The sequence below is a fragment of the Penicillium rubens genome (assembly GCF_028828025.1).
Source record: "Penicillium rubens strain IBT 27055 chromosome Unknown utg000001l_segment0_segment0, whole genome shotgun sequence".
NCBI lineage: Eukaryota > Fungi > Ascomycota > Eurotiomycetes > Eurotiales > Aspergillaceae > Penicillium > Penicillium rubens.
The window spans coordinates 4,302,873-4,320,326 of NW_026890599.1; the positions used below are offsets into that span (position 1 = coordinate 4,302,873).

Below are 17,454 nucleotides of genomic sequence, written 5' to 3' on the forward strand. Positions count from 1 at the left end.
ATTGGAATGTGCACATGTGCTCAGCGCAGTGCTCAGGGCCCATATCTTAGGCCTTTTTGTTAGGGTTTACAAAGTGCCGCTTCAGAGGCTTCCAGCTGTGCTCGTTATATTCTGGCTGCACCTTCTGGCAGGTCTTAAGACCCCATTCCGAGACGCCGACCATGTGAGCACTAAAGCATTGTCAGAAAATACGAAGTCTCGGAAGTGATGGTGGGAATCGAACTAACCTTTCAAACATGAAAGCCATACTTCCATCACCAACCTTTTGAGGCTTCAGCTCAGCATTGCTAGCTCCCTCGAAAGCACCCGAGTCGGGGCCATGTGCACTCATAACGTTGTGCAAACTAGCACCAGCAGGCTTGAAACCTCCACCCACCTTCGCATCGTAGTCGCCAGAAATCAGACCCATGAACTCTGACATGGTGTTACGATGGTACCATGGGGGACGGAAAGTACCCTCTGCGACGAGCCAGCGAGGAGGGAAAATGACAAAGTCAGCAACGGCGGTACCAACGTGGTCCGATGGAGCTGTCAGCACAGTAAATATCGAAGGGTCGGGGTGGTCGAAAGAGATCGAACCGATGACACTAAATCGGCCAAGATCGTACTTGAAAGGGTAGTAGTTGCCGTGCCACGCGACAATATCGAAGGGGGTGTGGTTCTGTCGCGCGGAGAAGAGAGTGTTGTTGAATTTGCTGTAAAGCTTGTACTCGCTTTCCTCTTCGTCGTCGAAAGCGGCAACGGGGGCTTGGAAATCGCGTGCATTGGCCAGGCAGTTGGATCCAATGGGGCCTAGCTCTGGGAGCTGGTAGTGGCCCTGGTATAATTCACAGATGTATCCCCGCACAGGGCCGTCGGGGAGTGTCACTCGGTATCTGACGGAAGTGGTTAGTTATTGATGTCATATAGGGTACAGAAGACACCAACCTAACACCACGAGGGATCACGCAGATCTCATTTGGTCGCAGGATAATCCGACCGAGCTCTGTCTGGATGTCTAGCACACCGTGCTGAGGCACAATTAGGAAGTCTCCGTCGGCGGAGTAGAAAGCTTCCTTGCCCATGTCCTTGCCTGCGGCATACATCAAGATACCCAGCCCTTGTTTCTGAGTTGGGTCTCCAGACCCTGCAATTAGGTGCAGTCCATGCACCCAGTCGACCTTCTCATCTAGATCGAAGGGGTTCCATCGCAGCTGATTAGGGATATGGTGAAGCTTGTGGGCCTCGGTTGTCATCCTCGTATGGTACGAGTCGGCATCCTCCGCGATGAAGTTCTCATGAGCTGCAGCGGGTATAATTCGGTAAACCCATGTCTGCTTATTCTCATGGCGAGGTGCAGTGAATGCCGTTCCCGAGAGCTTTTCAGCGTAGAGCCCATAGGGAGCTTTCTGCGGGGAGTTTTGACCGATTGGCAGAGCTCCTTCGATGGCTTCGGTCCTATTTACTTATTAATTTGTTTTCATTAGAAACTATGTGTATACATACTCGTGATACGAGTCGAAGCCCGTCTGGTACTTATAGGGATCAGGGTGGCTGAAATTAGTGACAGGCATATTGGCGGTGATGTCTTGATGTTGGATGATGCAGACCTCTTAATCAAATACCCCAGATCAACCTCGGATCTCTTCCAGAAGCAAACGTCAGGTCACACCATTCCGCGGAAATCTGAGAATTCCCGCGTTTATCCTTCGTTCCGCGCCGGCTGGATGCGGGGGGAGCGGACCAATTCCGCTCAACGTCGAGGGGCTAAACATCATAGTTAGGTAGTTAAGCCCCGTGAAACTCCTTTTTTTCCTTTCTCCAAACTTCTCGAACATTAATTCATCATGGCTTCTTGGCTCCAGATTCCCAAGAACTCGCCGTTCTCACTCGCCAACATCCCGTTTGGCATCATCTCAACGCAATCCGCACCAAAGGCAGCTGCGATTGCAATCGGTGATCATGCATTGAACTTGAGCGCATTCGCTTCGTCTGGAGGCTTCTCACAGCTACCAGCTATCGAGAAACACCTAGCTGTTTTCAGCCAGCCGACACTGAATGACTTCGCTGCACTTGGTCGCCCTGTGCACCGACAAGTGCGCGAGTATCTACAAAACGTCTTCCGCGCCGACACGAAGTTCCCACAGGTCCTTAAAGAAAATGCATCCCTCCAAAAATCAGCCTTGCTCCCCTTGTCCCAGGTCACCAATCATGTTCCCATGCAAATTGGCGACTACACTGATTTCTACGCTGGTCTGAACCACGCCTACAACATCGGCGTCCTCTTCCGTGGCCCGGACAATGCGCTCCAGCCTAACTATAAGCATCTACCTGTTGCCTATCACGGCCGTGCCTCATCAGTTGTGGCTTCAGGCACACCCCTCCATCGTCCCCAGGGTCAGATCCTGGCAAACCCCGCCGCGGACCCCAAGTTACCTACGTTCTCTCCTTGCAAGAAGCTCGACATCGAGCTGGAGCTGGCTTGCTTCATCAGCAAGCCCAATGATCTCGGCAAGCCTGTCCCAATTGATGAGGCTGAAGATCACATTTTCGGTCTGGTTCTCATGAACGACTGGTCCGCCCGTGACATTCAGGCATGGGAATACATCCCTCTGGGTCCCTTCAATGCGAAGAACTTCGGTACAACCATTACCCCTTGGGTGGTTCTGATTGATGCACTTGAGCCTTTCCGCGCTGCCGGCTTGGAGCCTGCGAACCGCGAGTCTCTGCTCCCCTACCTACGCGAGAAGCGCGCCGATAGTGCCTACGAGATCCCCCTCGATGTCGAGGTCACCAACCCGGGTGGTCAGCCCACTATTATCTCCAAGAGTAACGCTCGCAACCTGCTCTACTCTTTCCCTCAGATGGTTGCTCACCACACTATCACGGGTTGCAACTTGCGCACCGGTGACTTGCTGGGATCGGGTACGATCTCTGGTAAAGAGGGTAAGACTGAGGGTAGTTTCTTGGAACAGACCAATGGGAAGGTGCCTATTAAGTTGGCGGATGGCTCTGAGCGCATGTTCCTTGAAGATGGTGACACTGTTACTCTGCGCGGTATGGCTGGCACGGAAGGCAACTATGTCGGCTTCGGCGACTGTGTTGGCACTATCCTTCCTGCCGTTTCGCTGCAATAGATGACTTAAAATGACTTAAATCAAATGATCAATGTGTGATATTTCTTGAGTTTTGTCTAATTCTACAATAGAGAGCTTGGAATTATGTCTCGGTCGGTCTTATTTAGCCAGTAGAACAAGGAAAATTGATCGCCTTTTGCGGAAATGTCATTGAACACCAGTATTAATAGCATGGCGATGGAACATTCCAAGAACATCAGTTGGGACTAGTGTGTCCACTTCTTACAGCCTGATCAGCTACTCTTTAATACGGAACTCCTCAGGGGTATCTTCCTGTGACCTCCAATGCCCCTTCTTAACAGCCTCCTCCATCTCCAAGTTCTTCACAATCCCATTCGTAACCGGGAACTGACCCAAGTCAACACCAAACCGCTGAGCTCCCCAAGCAGCAGGAATCAAACACAAATCCGCAATGGTAATGGAATCCCCAACGCTAAACTTCCCCGCCGAACCCTTCACAACAGCCTCATAAGCCCTAAAACCATCCTCCATCAAATTCTTTGACCATTCAGCACGATCAACACCCAGCTGCCCAACCCGTTTCAGGATCCTGAGGTTTGTAACAGGCTGTATATCGCAAGAGATAATGTCTGCCAGCGTGCGCACTACAGCCCGGCTCTCTGGGTCCGACGCTGGGGGAAGCAGTGCGGGCCCTTTCTCTGGGAATGCTTCTGCAAGGTACTCAAGTGCAGCAAGAGATTGTGTGATCGTCACGGGTGCTTTGGACTCGCGTTGGATTACTAGGGCTGGCACTGTTCCTGATGGGTTGATGGCCAGATGGGCTGGGGAAGATTGCTCGCCCTTCAAGAGGTTCACGTAGACGGATGTGAAAGGGATTTGCTTTAGGTGCAGGGCTATCCGGAGTCTGGCTGAGCAGGAGGAGCGAAAATAGGTGTGGAGAGTCACTGTGTCGGACATTGTGGCTGGTTGATATTTTGATCTATGGGATATTGGAGTAGTGATGAAAGTACGAAAAAGAGCCTAGACAGACGGGTTGGAGAGACTCTGTGCTTATAAACCGAATATTAAGTCCAAGTACGTTAAGTGACTTCCCCCGCGGATCTATTACCTTGCCCAGGCTGACTTTGTACATATGCAGTATATAGTACGGAATAAATTCCGTCATCTCTAAAGCCGAGTTCAAGCGCTGTGGCTTTTGTACATTTCGGCTATGACTCTTGGATATTGTTTATATTGCCTATGTTTTTCCCAATTTATTTACTCATGTATATCATACTATTGAATTGCATTAGAGCCTCGGAGGCTTGCAGCCTTAAATATTCTGCATGACATATACCGAGTTCTGCTTGTATTGGCTTATGACGGTCCAGCAGGAAGCAGCATCACCAATCAACTTTAGGATAAAACTAAAATATGATTTTATTCATAAAATAAGTTCAAATACACTGGCACTATGATATCTATGATTAGATTAATTTTCGCCTCTAGTTAAAAGGTCCGATCCTAATATGGACGCCTGGGAAGCTTATGCGGGGCCGACGGATATCGCCGGCTAATAATCCCGGCTCAACCGCATCTCTTTGTCTCACTGCAATTATCCATCGCATCACCAAATATCCACAGAATCCACTTCAACACCGAAATCCTGGCTAATTCGCCCAGGAACGGCTGACGATGGATGGTGTCAGGTCATCCCGTCCAGACAAGCCGTATCAACGCACCTACAAGGCATGCATCCCTTGCCGGCAACGAAAGGCCAAATGCGACCTTGGAACCGGCCCAGATGGCCTTCCGATCGGCCCACCATGTGCACGCTGCCGAAGGGAGCTAAGGGAGTGTGTGTTCCCGGAGAAACGGGCATGGGAAAGGTCCCGTAAACGAGGTGCGCTAGAATTGAGTGCTTACCATATCTAAATTGGATGATTTCTGAATGGTCAATTTCTAGCGCGATCACCAGAGAGCTACGAAGCGGATGTATCACCCCGACACGGCAGTCAACTTACGACGACATCGCCTGATGATTCCATCCACACACAAGGACGGACACTGAACCCGCATCAGGCAAGCGAAGTAGCCAACTCAACACCCGAGACCAACTTTCATAAGGAGTCTGAGTTTCAGTCGGGATGGCCATATCATCGGGATCAAGCTGGGTCTCACCGTGGCTCTCTCGATCATCCTTCCGTAGGGTCTTCACGAGCTGTTCAGTCCCCTTCTCATGCGTATGAAAATAATAGGCACCGATCGAATTCCACCCTCGCGAGCTCTATGATGCGCACTGTCGTGACAAGTGGCAATGATGCGCTCAATATTCTCTTCGAAGCTGCAACTGCTCAAGAAGATAACAGTCCTGGTAATAGCTCCGAATCACCAGCCGGGCCTCCATCGATTGGTCCGAGTACTCATGATCGAACACCTGGGAACTACGATTCCGCGTTTGAGACGGTGACCCGGGTAATACATCCTGTCAAGCTATCCGACGCCACCCAAGACACTCTCAATGTCTGGGAAGCTTGTCGGTTTGTCAAGATGGGCTGGTTCACTGCTAGAGAGGCTGTTACTTTTATTGATCTGTGTGTTCCCTTACATCTTCCATGTCTAGACTGCCAATAAAAGCTAACAGGAATTAGGTTCTATAAGAATATGTCCTGTTTATCTCCGATTTTAACTGATTTCTACGCCAACCATCGATATCACTACTGGCTGGTTACTCGGGAACCAGTTCTATGCTCCACCATACTCATGATATCTTCCCGTTATCACGTCCTTCCTGGGGCAGGGGGAGAGTCAAGAAATTTCTTTATCCACCACCGACTATGGTCACATTGCCAGAAATTAACGATGCGGCTAATATTTGGGCAAGAGAAATCAACAAAATCCAAGGTGCGGAGTCTCGGTACTGTAGAGGCACTTCTGTTGATGTCAGAATGGCATCCTCGCGCCCTGCATTTTCCGCCCGAGACGGATGGCTGGGACGATGATTTGATCCCAGCACCACCAAGGAACCATGAGAATAACGACCCAGGCTCAGCACCTGGCAGTCGTGGCGTAGAAGATATAATTGAGCCAGCACGCCGATCTGACCAAATGTCCTGGATGTTGCTCGGGTGTGCGCTCTCCCTTGGTCACGAGCTGGGCATATTCGAGACAGAAGGAAGCAGCTCACCAGCAGATGAACCAGAATGGAGAGATCAGATGACAATTCGTTGGCAGCGTGTACAACGCCTGCTATACGTCTACATCAATCAATTGGCTTGGCGGATTGGATGCATGTCACCGATTCCTCAATCATTAAACCATGCTATCTTGGGGGGACGCAAGCCGGAAGGACTGGGTCCACCGGGCAGCACGTGGTTGACGTTCATGGATTCGTGGATTGAGCTTACCAAGCTAGCAAAGTCTGTCACTGATATGTTCTTCCCATCTGCCGCCTTTGCACGTCAGCAACTGCACAGCGGCCGTTATGTTGGGCTTCTTGAACATTTCCGACCTCTTCTCAACCAATGGAAAGACAAGTACCTACAGCCCCAGGTACTTGATAAAGCATTCTACAACGATCTTTTTATCGAATACCACTTCGTCCGTGTCTACACCCATTCAGTGGGGATGCAAGCCGTAGTGGAGCGTGCTGTCGCAGAGAACGATCCCAACAACTTCGACGGAGTGCGACCCATGACCATCGACCCAACAGACTACGAATACATTCAAGAAGTGATCGATGGATGTGGCCAAATATTGCAGAAAGTCACGCATCTAGCCGAAGCAGGGGCGCTGCGATTCTCGCCAGTTCGAATTGTTCTTCGCATAACCAGTGCCTCGATCTTCTTGATGAAAGCGCTCAGCCTGGGCACCCGGCAAGCCAAGCTCCAGGAATCAATTGAAATACTAGAAAAGAGCATCAAAGCACTCAAGTCGAATGCCTTGGATGATGTGCATCTGAGCACGCGCTATGCCGCACTACTAGACATGCATGTCTCACGCTTGCGGCGCAATCTGCTTGCATCGTCGAAAGTCATGAAAAGTAGTCAAGCCGCTACGCGAAGATCATCCATGGGACCCCCTCCTTGGCCAGATAATGGTGACCGGTCAAATCCCATGAGCACCCCTGTATTGCAGGACCCACCACCCGACATGGGATACATCCCGTCCTTGAATGATATCGGTGCAGACAACTGGCTTTCGCTGCCATTCGATCCATCGATGGCGCCGTTTGATATGAGCCACGGATGTCAATTTCCGATGTATGAAGGTGGAACATTAGACTTTATTTGGAATCTGCCATCGTGACAGAGTCAACTCTGCACAGTATGCAACAGTATAGCTTTGTACATAGCCCTGTATGATCGCAGTCGCGCAATGTTGATAGAAGATGATACCCCAATTCGGACAATGTCACTCCGCCTTATCTATGGATATTTCCCCGCACCCAAGACAACCAACGTCAGAATCCCAACCAGCCCAAGTACCCAGCAAAATGACGAAACCAGCGTCATTCAAACCCACTCTGATAATCCACGGCGGTGCCGGCAATATCCAACGCTCCAAACTACCCCCAGACCTCTACGCCGCCCACCACGCCTCCCTCCAATCCTACCTCCGCTCAACACACATCATCCTCAAAAATGGCAGCACAGCCCTAGACGCAGCCGTGCACGCCGTCTCACTCCTAGAAGACGACCCCCTCTTCAACTGCGGCCGCGGCAGCGTCTTCACAACAGCCGGCACTATCGAAATGGAAGCCTCAGTAATGGTGACATCCCTGCACGAGGACAACGCAACACAACCTGGCTCCATCAAACGCGGCGCTGGCGTGATGGGCGTCCGTAACGTGCGCCATCCCATCCGTCTCGCGCGCGAGTCGCTCCTCAGAGCCAGTGTCACTGCTGACGGATCTCCCGTAGATGACGGAGGGAGTATGCATTCTCAGCTGGGTGGTCCATACATTGAGACACTTGCCCGGGATTGGGGGCTGGAGTTTTGTCCCGATGAGTGGTTCTTTACGCAGAAGAGGTGGGACGAGCACATGAGGGGTTTGAAGGGGGAGGAGGAGCCTGTTTCGTTGAGTCAGGGGACTGTTGGTTGCGTCTGTCTTGATCAGTGGGGGAATCTGGCTGTTGCTACTAGTACTGGTGGTATGACGAATAAGTTGCCCGGCAGAATTGGTGATACGCCTACCTTGGGTGCTGGGTTCTGGGCTGAGGCTTGGGATGAGATCGTGTCGGGTGGTGGTGAGGCAGTGCCGGAAGATTCCTCGACAGGTGGTCTGCTACAAGAGGCGAGGAATTGGCTGGGGGATTGTATGCCGCCTTTCTTGCGAAATCAGGCCTCTGCTGTTTGCTCGTCCCTTTTGGGTGATGATTCCTCCCGGTAGCTGGATTTTGGGTCCGAGAAGGTTTGTCATTCTTATCAATCTGCTCCTCCATACAATAATCGGCGGGCTGTTGCGGTGTCCGGGACCGGGAATGGGGACTCGTTCCTTCGGGTTGCGGCTGCGCGTACCACTGCTGCAATGCTACGGTTTTCTTCGCCCGGCAGGTTCCCTTCTGGCCTAGCCGACGCAGTGACGGCTATTTCTGGGCCAGGTGGTGAGCTTCAACGTTCTGCTGGCTCTAGGTGGAACAAAACTGGTGAGGGCGAAGGGGGTATCATCGGCATAGAGGTAGAGCTTGCCCCTACAAACAGGGTATCAGATGTCAAACTACGTCGGGGAAAGGTTGTATTTGATTTCAATTGTGGTGGTATGTGGCGTGCTTGGGTAGAGGAGGATGCTGCTGGCAACGAAGTTGAGAGGATTATGGTCTTCCGACGGCAATATCAATAGAATATGGATCCTCTCCGGTTGAATTCACATCTAGGCTGATATATCGATAGTATATCTTCGGCAAGCTCTTTTTTAACTAAACACTTGTAATGCACTAGTTAGAACACAGTTATCCAACTTATTCATTGATTGCGGTCCCTTTACCCTGTTGCTTGTTCAATGTTGTCATACCCATATGATACTAACAGGGCGACTATGTAGTGAGCCGAGACTTGAGCGCCATTTTATATGCGCTGAACATAAGCAGTTCGGGATTGATCTGGGCGTAGGAATGTTTCATGCCACATACTTTCTGAGTGGTGTGGCTGGATACGAGGTATTTCCAATCCACAGTATGGGATGGGCTGGACTACCGGCAATAGGTCCTAGAAACGGTCAGGTAGCTGGCAGGGAAAAGAATTAACAGTAGCCAATATCCTCATATCCCTATTTTGGTCTATTTTTCCATCCCAGCAAGCATAGTAAAGGAAGCCCAGATGTCGGCCATCCATCTACTCTAGCTCTTCAAAACTTCGTAATAATCGAAGAAATCCTGCTTCGTTAGACCGGAACTATCTTCACCATCTGTGCAGCTAATAGACGCCAAAGTTTCCAAAAATGTTTCTTTATAACTAGGACAGGTCTCAAAGCCGTCTTCGCTATCGTCACTTGAGCAGATTCGAATTCTATCCGCACTTTTCAGACCTGCAAAAATGCTTCCGTTTCCATGAGAAACATCCGTGTAAACGTCGGCTAGTAGTGAAAATTTTTCCAGGGGCTCATATACTGACTCTTTGATGATTCGCATCACATCGCTGTATGTATCATTAATGATATCAGGCCCCCTTGTGTCGGAACCCGGTACAACGAGTGGAGTTTCATTGAGCGATACAGGGGTCTTTGATAGTAGCAATTCGTAACAACGAATTGTTGCACTAACTGTCTGCAACAGCGCCCTGATGGTTCGCCTTCAGCTATGTAACGACGGAAACTACCCAAAAGGCTAACATTATATACAGCAAGGACCGTCAAAGTCGACAGGTATATCGGATTCGAATCTACCACCCCTCCAACGGCGTAAGCAAGGCAAGAACCCCATCTTTAGGTGCAACGGTAGCCCCTTCCCGAATCTCCAACTTGGCATCGGGATACTTCAACTCCATGTGAAACCGACCGACAGTAGCAGCAATCAAGCAAGCAAGCTCCGATTTCGCAAAGCCTTGTCCAATGCAACTACGAGGACCATGCAAGAAAGTCAAAAATGCATAATTACTGACCGCACCGCCGGTGTTTGCTTTACCAGGACCCATAAAGCGGTCCGGATTGAACTCGTTCGCATCTGGTCCCCACAGCTCTTCCAATCGGTTCAGGATTTGCGGACAGATTGTGAATGTCGTGTCCTTGGGGATATACATGTCGGCAAGAGTTGTGTCACGAACCGCCTTGCGTATGGTCATCGGCACAGAAGGGTGGAAGCGGAGCACCTCGTTGCACACTGCGTTTAAGTAAGGCAGATTATCGACTGCGACTGCGGAGATTGGGGTCGGGTTGTCGAGGGAGGGTAGATTGGCGCGGATCTCATCCCGCAGACGGGTTTGGACATCGGGGTTCTTGCAGAGTGCGTAAACGGCCCACTGTAGTGCTGTGGCGGTTGTCTCGTGGCCTGCGCCTAGGAAGGTCATGGATTGGTCCACGAGGTTTTCTTCGTCGAAGGTGCCGCTGCTTAGTGCGACGGAGATGATGTCGATTCCCGTTTCGGCTTTGGGGTCTTCCATCTTTGCCTTCTTTTGTCGGATCATCTGGCGTGCGACGTTGCGGATGACCTCGCCACTTTCTTTAATGTCTTTGTTGCGTTTCATCGGTAAAGAGCTGACCCATGTTGGGTTACCAAATATCATACCTATCACGAAAAGGGTTTTCATGATGAGGGAGGGCGGGGACATGATTTTGCGATAGGATTGGTTGAGGGTGTTGTCGGGATCACGAAGAGAGTCGAAGTCATGGTCCATACCGGCGACGCCGATGATGTCCAGGGTTGCTCGACTAGCCCAGTTACTGATTCGGACTGTGTTATCGTTATTTCCATTGGCTTTCCTGCTCTGCAGGTCTTCCTCGATCATCTTGACCATTTCTACACTCTTGCTCCAAAAGATTGGGTAGAGGTTCTTGATGTGGCGATAGGCAAAGGCTGGCATGAGATTCTTGCGTTGCGTCTAGTGGAGATATTGTAAGTTTGAGCCCACGTAGAACGGCATTTGAAGGGACGGTTTCACCTTATGCTCTTCGCCTTCAGCGAGTAGGACTCCATCGCCTGTAATACGCCGCAAGCTCTGCCGAACCAATTCCGGTTTTTCAAAGTCGTAAACTTTCGTCACAAGCAGCTCGCCCAATGCTTTTGGGCTTGTCAGAATCACTCTTTCGAAGTTTGCGACAAGATAGTACCGGATGAGATCTTGATTGGGCCTGTTCTTGGCCCACTCCCGCAGCTGCGGATAGGGGGTCTCAAGCAAGAAACTCGGAGAATTACCGGTGAGACAGCTTCGACCCTAGATAGTATTAGGCAGATTTATCGAATCCAAGGAAAGAGGGCTGGCCTACTGCAGGTGAATAAATGTGTTTCAAAGGGGTGAAGTAGTCGGGATACAACACAAGCCGATAAACAAGCTTGGACGCAGTAATAACCCCAAAAATGAGGGCAGCCGTTGCAACCCTGGAATTGAAAATAGAATACTCCGGCTTGAGGTATATGCCGGCGGCGAGGGCAAAATAGAGAACGGTGAGGCTGTCGCTGATGCGTCCCATTGCTAGATTCATCCGGAAGATCCGGGGGGACAAGATATTATGAATCGACAGGTCCAATCTCACATACAGCAAAGAAGATAAAAGAAGACCTTCCTGAGTATCAAACTACTGGTTTCGATGGTTCTTTAGTAGCACCAGCCTCGAAGCGAAGAGCCCCGTGTGGGGTATAGGCCGATGACAAAATGCTTGGCTCTCGTTGGTTCCAGTGAGGTCTGAATCATATATGGCGTACAGTCTGAGAAATAGCAATGCAACCTCGATGAATTCGGATAATCTTTGTACAGTTGAGATGAGTTTGACTCAAAACAATTCACACAAATATAAGACGGTGAGATGGTTGCCTGGGACATATGACAAGCGCGGACCTCGGGGGAAACCTCGGACGCCAAGCAAAATAAGCCTAAAAATGGAACCACGTGGTTGACAGGTCAAGGTATATTATGATATAGCCCAAGTATCTTAGCTGCATATGAGATCTACACTATTCAACAGTCTGGCTTTTGATACTTTGGTATCCTAGGGTGTGCCCAGGGCGCCCCTAGTGAGATTCTTTAAGGACATGTTACCGTTAAATAGTGTTGACATGCATGCATACATGCAATGCCTGCAGGGTATGCGTTTGTCTCTGTGCAGATAGATGCAATGATATCATTACCTCTCTTCTTCACGATTTTCTGTTACAACCTGCCCCTGGACTGGCGAGTTACACACTCGGCCAAAAAGACCACTATATCTGAGCGTTACGCTCAGACATTCCAGGCTCCGATATATATAATGCGTGTCATGACATTTTCCCTCCATCTCTCTCTTGTTTCGTAGCCTTAACAAATAGTCCTAGCTACTGGGTACTTATTGACACTACAAAGCCAGAGAGAGATGGAGGAAAAATCGTGAAGCAGAAGAGAGGTGATGATGCATCTATGGAAAGGAGCCGGTATATAAGCCGGCGACGTGACAAACGAGACGAGCTAGGCAAATGCTCAAAGAGCTCGGTCTGCACACAGAGACAAACGCATACCATACACGCATTGCATGTATGCATGTATGTCAAGAATACTCCATATATGGTAAATTATTATATAAATAGTAAGCCACTCCCTTGCTAACTGAAGACCTGAAACCCCCTTCCAACCGTCTTTGTGCGCAAGGTTCCGATGTTACTAGGCTAGCTTTACAACATAGTAATCGATACCTAAGGCCCTGGGGAGGGCGGACGTCAGAGAACTACGAGGTTGCTCGGGAGTGAAATAGAGCAGTTAAATCCTGGTCTTGGGGTCTGCCCTTCTAAAATCCACCACCAATATGGGTTCCATGTCTTACTCCGCGTTCTGACAGTAACCTTGCAAACCCTTCAAGCCACAGTAGTAATCGAACTCATCACCACCCATGTGGAAGCCAAAGGAGAAGCAAGAAGGAGTGCCAGACCATCCATCCATAGCGTATGTGTCCATTTTGCCTGCATGTTAAGCCCAGGTTAGAAAGAGCACACTGTTAATTGCTGGCGTGCGGGTTCCTCACAGTCAGGGCAATGATCCCATTGTTTAGTGCCAGTATTGCGGTTCCGGTATCGGGTGCATGCATAAGTTGAGGCAGCAGTGTCGAAGTCCCACTAGAAGCAATTAGTTTCTGTAATCTTGCAATGACCCAGTCATACTAGTACTCACGTATGCGTCTTGGACGGAGTTGCTACCATGACGCTTGCCACAGGCGCAGAAGTTGTGTAGGTCGGCAAGAACGCCGCCGAAGCTGGACGGTATGTTAAGACACAATGTGATAACTTGGAATGGAACATAAGGCCGGCTTACAAAAGCGAACTAGAAATAAGAATTGATAGCTTCATGTCTTCGGGAAAGGACAGAAAACAGAAAAACTAGAGTAGATGAATATAATAAGGTGCTAGTGAGAGTCGAAATAAGTCGGTAGTCAAAAGGTCTTGTGGCTAGGTAGGACGACAAATGACGGGAGGGAGGAAGCAGCTTTACTATATAACATTCTCGCAACAAGAAGAGGAAAGGGGGCGAAAAGAGGATAGTGAACGTTTCTACGGACTAAGCGGAAGACAGTGCCCAGGTGTCTTACCTCTAGCGGGATATTGGGATCCGCCGAAATGAGGCCTTTACTAGTTCTATGATAGTAGCTTTACTGGGAATAGCCGAGATATGACGCCTAATAGGATAAGTTTCGTAACGTGATCCATGAGTGAGACACCTCAAACCACCATGAATCCGACAATGGTATTCCCTATAATTGAAACTGAGGAAAATACTTTCCAAAGGATCAGCACTAACTATCTCGTGTCTCAGTCGCTCGTGGCTTAGTGGTGTTTGGGATTCTCCACCGTTCCGCAGTCAAACTTTATGCTCAATTTAACTATCGAGCTAGCCCAAACTGGGCTACCTTGGTAGAGGCCCAAGCCAATCAATTATGCATGCAATTTTGTTCGCCCACTGGGATATACGAAGGATTCTACGAAGCTACTCCGCCCCTTCAGAAGTAGCTAAGATTTGCAAATCGCTCATCCGGGGGTTCCGGGAAGAGCTTGCAAAGACCGGTATTGCCAGGATCAGTGAGTGACAGCCTGGAGTTGCCAGGAAGAAATGGAGCATAAATACCGGCCTCGCAGCCCAAGCAGCAAACTACAAAGCCTTTCCTTACTTCACAATCACTCTTCCCATAAAACTTGACAAGATGCGTCTCAGCCAAGTCGTTTTCCTTTCTCTGTTTGGCTTCGCCGCCGCCGCCCCTGCTCCCGATGGACTTGATAGCTCGGCTGCTGTTGTAGCTGACGACTTCAAGCCCGACTGGGATGCCTTTGAGAGCGACTTCAAACTGGCTTTGGAGGAGTCCGAGGCGGACGCGAGCTTGGCCAAGCGCCTTAACACCCAGAGCGCTAGCAATGTCGCGTACGGGAAGGCAATCTATGCTGCCGGTTCTGCCGCTGTCAATCAGATTAAGGGTCTTAAGAACTGGAATAAGGTACTAAGCGATGCTCCATTTGTTGTCCCTTCATGTTGTTGTTGCTGCTTCTACTTTTTATATCCGGAAACTGACAGTACATCTAGGCCAGGGAACAATTCACCCAGCTAGGTAAGGAACGAGGAAACCTGTGGAAGTCCAGCGCTAACAATTCATTTCCAGTCACCCAGGGCATGATGGACCATAACCCTGACCCCAAAACAGCCGTGGCTGCAATCTGCTACAACAAAGGCTATGGAATCCAGAATCCGGAAGGGATTTATGGCCTACACAGCGAAAAGATTTCTGTTTGGCCGGCATCGACCGAGTAGGTTTGGGTACGCATGAAAGCACAGTAAAATGCTAACTAGTTTTAGCTACGACTGTTTCTACATGGGCAAAAACAACGCCTTCTGGTCTTACGGCGATGGTGGCACCATCAACGTAAGTTTGAACCCACCACGGCAGAAGTTCCTAGAGCTAACGAACCCAGTTGTTCACCCGCTGGCAACACGGAGCGTGCCGTTTCGATGACAAATCGGATCTCTACTGCTAAAGGGTGGAGCCTTTTCCATTGGAGAATTGGAATGGGTCGTGGCGGTGTCGGAAGTGGGATGGTCTCTAAGTGGAAGAGGAGTTACACATCATGAGTTAGCACTAGACTGACTTGAAGGCTGGATTGATGCTTTGAGAAGCGGCAGCTTATAGACATGGGTCCCTCGTGCTAAATAGTTGATTAGGAGAATGCCGCTCTTCTTAATGCAACTCCCTCCTGGTCCTTAGTGCATACAAGCTGACTTGTGATCGGTTCTCGCTATTCGTCTGTTCGTTTCATTATCTAGTGCCTGCTATCTTTCATCATCTTCTATGTAAGATATAGATCGTTTAAAGCTACTTATACTATTCTGTCTGACTAATAAACCTTCTATGTTCTAGATATTTATAAATAATATCGTACAAGAATATACTGGTAGGTATATAGATATATAAAAATTGTCTTGCGATATATAGTACAAGAGCTAGGACCAATTCCGACAATGGGCGCCACCAAGAGCACACTCTGAATCAGACATCAGCCAACTTGGTAATCCTATCGAACTCCCCAATCGTATGCTGCCAAACATTCTCTGCCATCCCCTCCTCACGAAGTCCAGCCAACAACTTGACAACCTTAGGGCCAGCATGCTCCCCACTCCAGTGAATACTGTAAACACCACTCCCGACCTTCCCATCCGTCCCAGTAGCAACCTCAACCCCCTCGGACAAAGGCACACCAGCGGAATCTTCCACCGCAGCATCCAAGCGGACACGGGGAGGATACTTAGCACTCGTCGCGAAGAAAAGATGTCTCTCCCCTGACTCACGAATCGGAATGTAAATCAAAGGCCCAATAATCATAAGCACCATAGTCATAATCCAGACCATAAGAGTATTCGACTCACGCCCGATCCCCGTCTTAACTGCGCCGGGGTAATCGTTGATAAAAGTAACTTCTGGCGCTTGCTCGGCCAATTTTTCCAGCGCCATATCAGTCATGGACACAATATGTCCACGTATCTTTAGCATGGACATGCCCTTTCCTTGGAAATCGGTCACATCAATAGGACCTTCGTGGCCACCAGCTAGGACGCTGACGACGCGGCGTAGGCCCGTAGCTTGCTTGAGATTGGGAAGGAGGTTGACGATGAAACGTGTTCGTGCGTAGTATCCAGTTGCAGCCATGACATGGAGGCCTTCGGATGTATCTGTTTGTATTATGAGCAACGACTTTTTTTTCTTGAAGTGATGTGGAATGTCCTGCCCACCTTCTCCGAAACGAATAGTCCCGCAGCTAAGGAAGAGGATGTTGATACTCTTTTCTTTGCTCTGGAGCTCGCGACAGACTGAATCGACATTCCGAATTAGACTGACGTCCGCTTTTATGAAGGTGAATTCGCCTTCCGGGTTCAACTGTCGACATTCTGCTGTGATGCGGGCGGCGGCTTCTTGCGAGCGGCCGATGAAGTATGCGCGGGGAGATCGGGTGGAGCGGGCGAACTCCTTCAGGGCTGCTTCGCCGATGCCGTTTGTTGCGCCTACGAAGACTGCCACGAGGCCTGCTGGGAGCGTGTTGGCGATTTGGGCATTTGAGGACTGCACGTCTGGTAGTGACACCATGTTGTATTGTATATTATGGCAGCGAATTGACGTGGGAATGTTGGCGGTTGAAAGGTCGTCGATTTTGGAGATCAGTCGAGGGTAAAATTCCAGTATTTATATTGCAGGGATTTGTCTTGTATATTGTTTGGGTGAGTTCGGTGCATCTATAGGCCGTCTCGGACGAACGACGGACTTAGGCAACACGAGGCAGAAACCTCCGGAAGTTTACCTTTGAAAAAAAAAAAAAAGAGGGAAAAAAGGGACGTCTATCTATCGCATTTCGTATTTAGCTTCAATGTGGCGATATAATTAAGGAGATATCTATTTGAAATAGAACGATGAAGCGGTGGCACGCGCCCCTTGCGAAGGACAGACGAATCGACTTGGTAACATAAATCATGCGCAACAACCGAATAGACAGTGATGACAATTTACTCGTTATTTGAGAAGTTCGATGCCGGAGAATGGAAATATCACACTATTCTTTACTCCGTATGTTGTCGGCATGAGATGAAGGTTGGGGAAATATAACGCGACACGCGCTGGAATAGCTTGGGAGGTTGGGTGTCTGATTGTGGAATTGCTGCCGATCTGGGGGTCGGGGTTAGGGGCCAACGCGGGCTTGTTCTGGATATGCGGGCTTGTGCATGTTATTGTCAAGTATTCCCGACGGAATGCACA

At 49.6% G+C, this 17,454-nt stretch overlaps 9 protein-coding genes across 9 annotated transcripts; 4 read left to right on the forward strand and 5 right to left on the reverse strand.

Moving 5' to 3' along the window:
* Positions 1–46: 46 nt before the first annotated feature.
* Positions 47–1,553, reverse strand: hmgA (putative homogentisate 1,2-dioxygenase (HmgA); the record flags this gene model as incomplete). The annotated part of the gene is made up of 4 exons (XM_002557686.1): positions 47–170; positions 228–875; positions 928–1,437; positions 1,486–1,553. 4 exons carry the CDS (start codon positions 1,551–1,553, stop codon positions 47–49), a joined length of 1,350 nt encoding a protein of 449 aa, XP_002557732.1.
* A 273-nt stretch (positions 1,554–1,826) lies between these two features.
* Positions 1,827–3,116, forward strand: fahA (fumarylacetoacetate hydrolase FahA; the record flags this gene model as incomplete). Its single annotated transcript, XM_002557685.1, has 1 exon — positions 1,827–3,116. The coding sequence occupies one exon, from the start codon at positions 1,827–1,829 to the stop codon at positions 3,114–3,116; it is 1,290 nt and encodes a 429-aa protein (XP_002557731.1).
* A 237-nt stretch (positions 3,117–3,353) lies between these two features.
* maiA (maleylacetoacetate isomerase MaiA) lies at positions 3,354–4,034 on the reverse strand (the record flags this gene model as incomplete). Its single annotated transcript, XM_002557684.1, has 1 exon — positions 3,354–4,034. One exon carries the CDS (start codon positions 4,032–4,034, stop codon positions 3,354–3,356), a length of 681 nt encoding a protein of 226 aa, XP_002557730.1.
* A 717-nt stretch (positions 4,035–4,751) lies between these two features.
* N7525_001664 (uncharacterized protein) lies at positions 4,752–7,364 on the forward strand (the record flags this gene model as incomplete). Its single annotated transcript, XM_061212003.1, has 3 exons — positions 4,752–4,959; positions 5,023–5,650; positions 5,708–7,364. The coding sequence occupies 3 exons, from the start codon at positions 4,752–4,754 to the stop codon at positions 7,362–7,364; spliced, it is 2,493 nt and encodes an 830-aa protein (XP_061071229.1).
* A 187-nt stretch (positions 7,365–7,551) lies between these two features.
* Positions 7,552–8,898, forward strand: N7525_001665 (isoaspartyl peptidase/L-asparaginase; the record flags this gene model as incomplete). Its single annotated transcript, XM_061212004.1, has 2 exons — positions 7,552–8,409; positions 8,449–8,898. The coding sequence occupies 2 exons, from the start codon at positions 7,552–7,554 to the stop codon at positions 8,896–8,898; spliced, it is 1,308 nt and encodes a 435-aa protein (XP_061071230.1).
* Positions 8,899–9,935: 1,037 nt separating this feature from the next.
* On the reverse strand, positions 9,936–11,679 carry N7525_001666 (cytochrome P450; the record flags this gene model as incomplete). The annotated part of the gene is made up of 3 exons (XM_002557680.1): positions 9,936–11,090; positions 11,151–11,423; positions 11,476–11,679. 3 exons carry the CDS (start codon positions 11,677–11,679, stop codon positions 9,936–9,938), a joined length of 1,632 nt encoding a protein of 543 aa, XP_002557726.1.
* Positions 11,680–12,995: 1,316 nt separating this feature from the next.
* Positions 12,996–13,519, reverse strand: N7525_001667 (uncharacterized protein; the record flags this gene model as incomplete). The annotated part of the gene is made up of 4 exons (XM_061212005.1): positions 12,996–13,135; positions 13,198–13,288; positions 13,344–13,425; positions 13,485–13,519. The coding sequence occupies 4 exons, from the start codon at positions 13,517–13,519 to the stop codon at positions 12,996–12,998; spliced, it is 348 nt and encodes a 115-aa protein (XP_061071231.1).
* An 848-nt stretch (positions 13,520–14,367) lies between these two features.
* Positions 14,368–15,190, forward strand: N7525_001668 (uncharacterized protein; the record flags this gene model as incomplete). The annotated part of the gene is made up of 5 exons (XM_061212006.1): positions 14,368–14,655; positions 14,742–14,766; positions 14,818–14,962; positions 15,012–15,078; positions 15,128–15,190. The coding sequence occupies 5 exons, from the start codon at positions 14,368–14,370 to the stop codon at positions 15,188–15,190; spliced, it is 588 nt and encodes a 195-aa protein (XP_061071232.1).
* Positions 15,191–15,699: 509 nt separating this feature from the next.
* Positions 15,700–16,791, reverse strand: N7525_001669 (uncharacterized protein; the record flags this gene model as incomplete). The annotated part of the gene is made up of 1 exon (XM_061212007.1): positions 15,700–16,791. The coding sequence occupies one exon, from the start codon at positions 16,789–16,791 to the stop codon at positions 15,700–15,702; it is 1,092 nt and encodes a 363-aa protein (XP_061071233.1).
* Between the last annotated feature and the right edge of the window lie 663 nt (positions 16,792–17,454).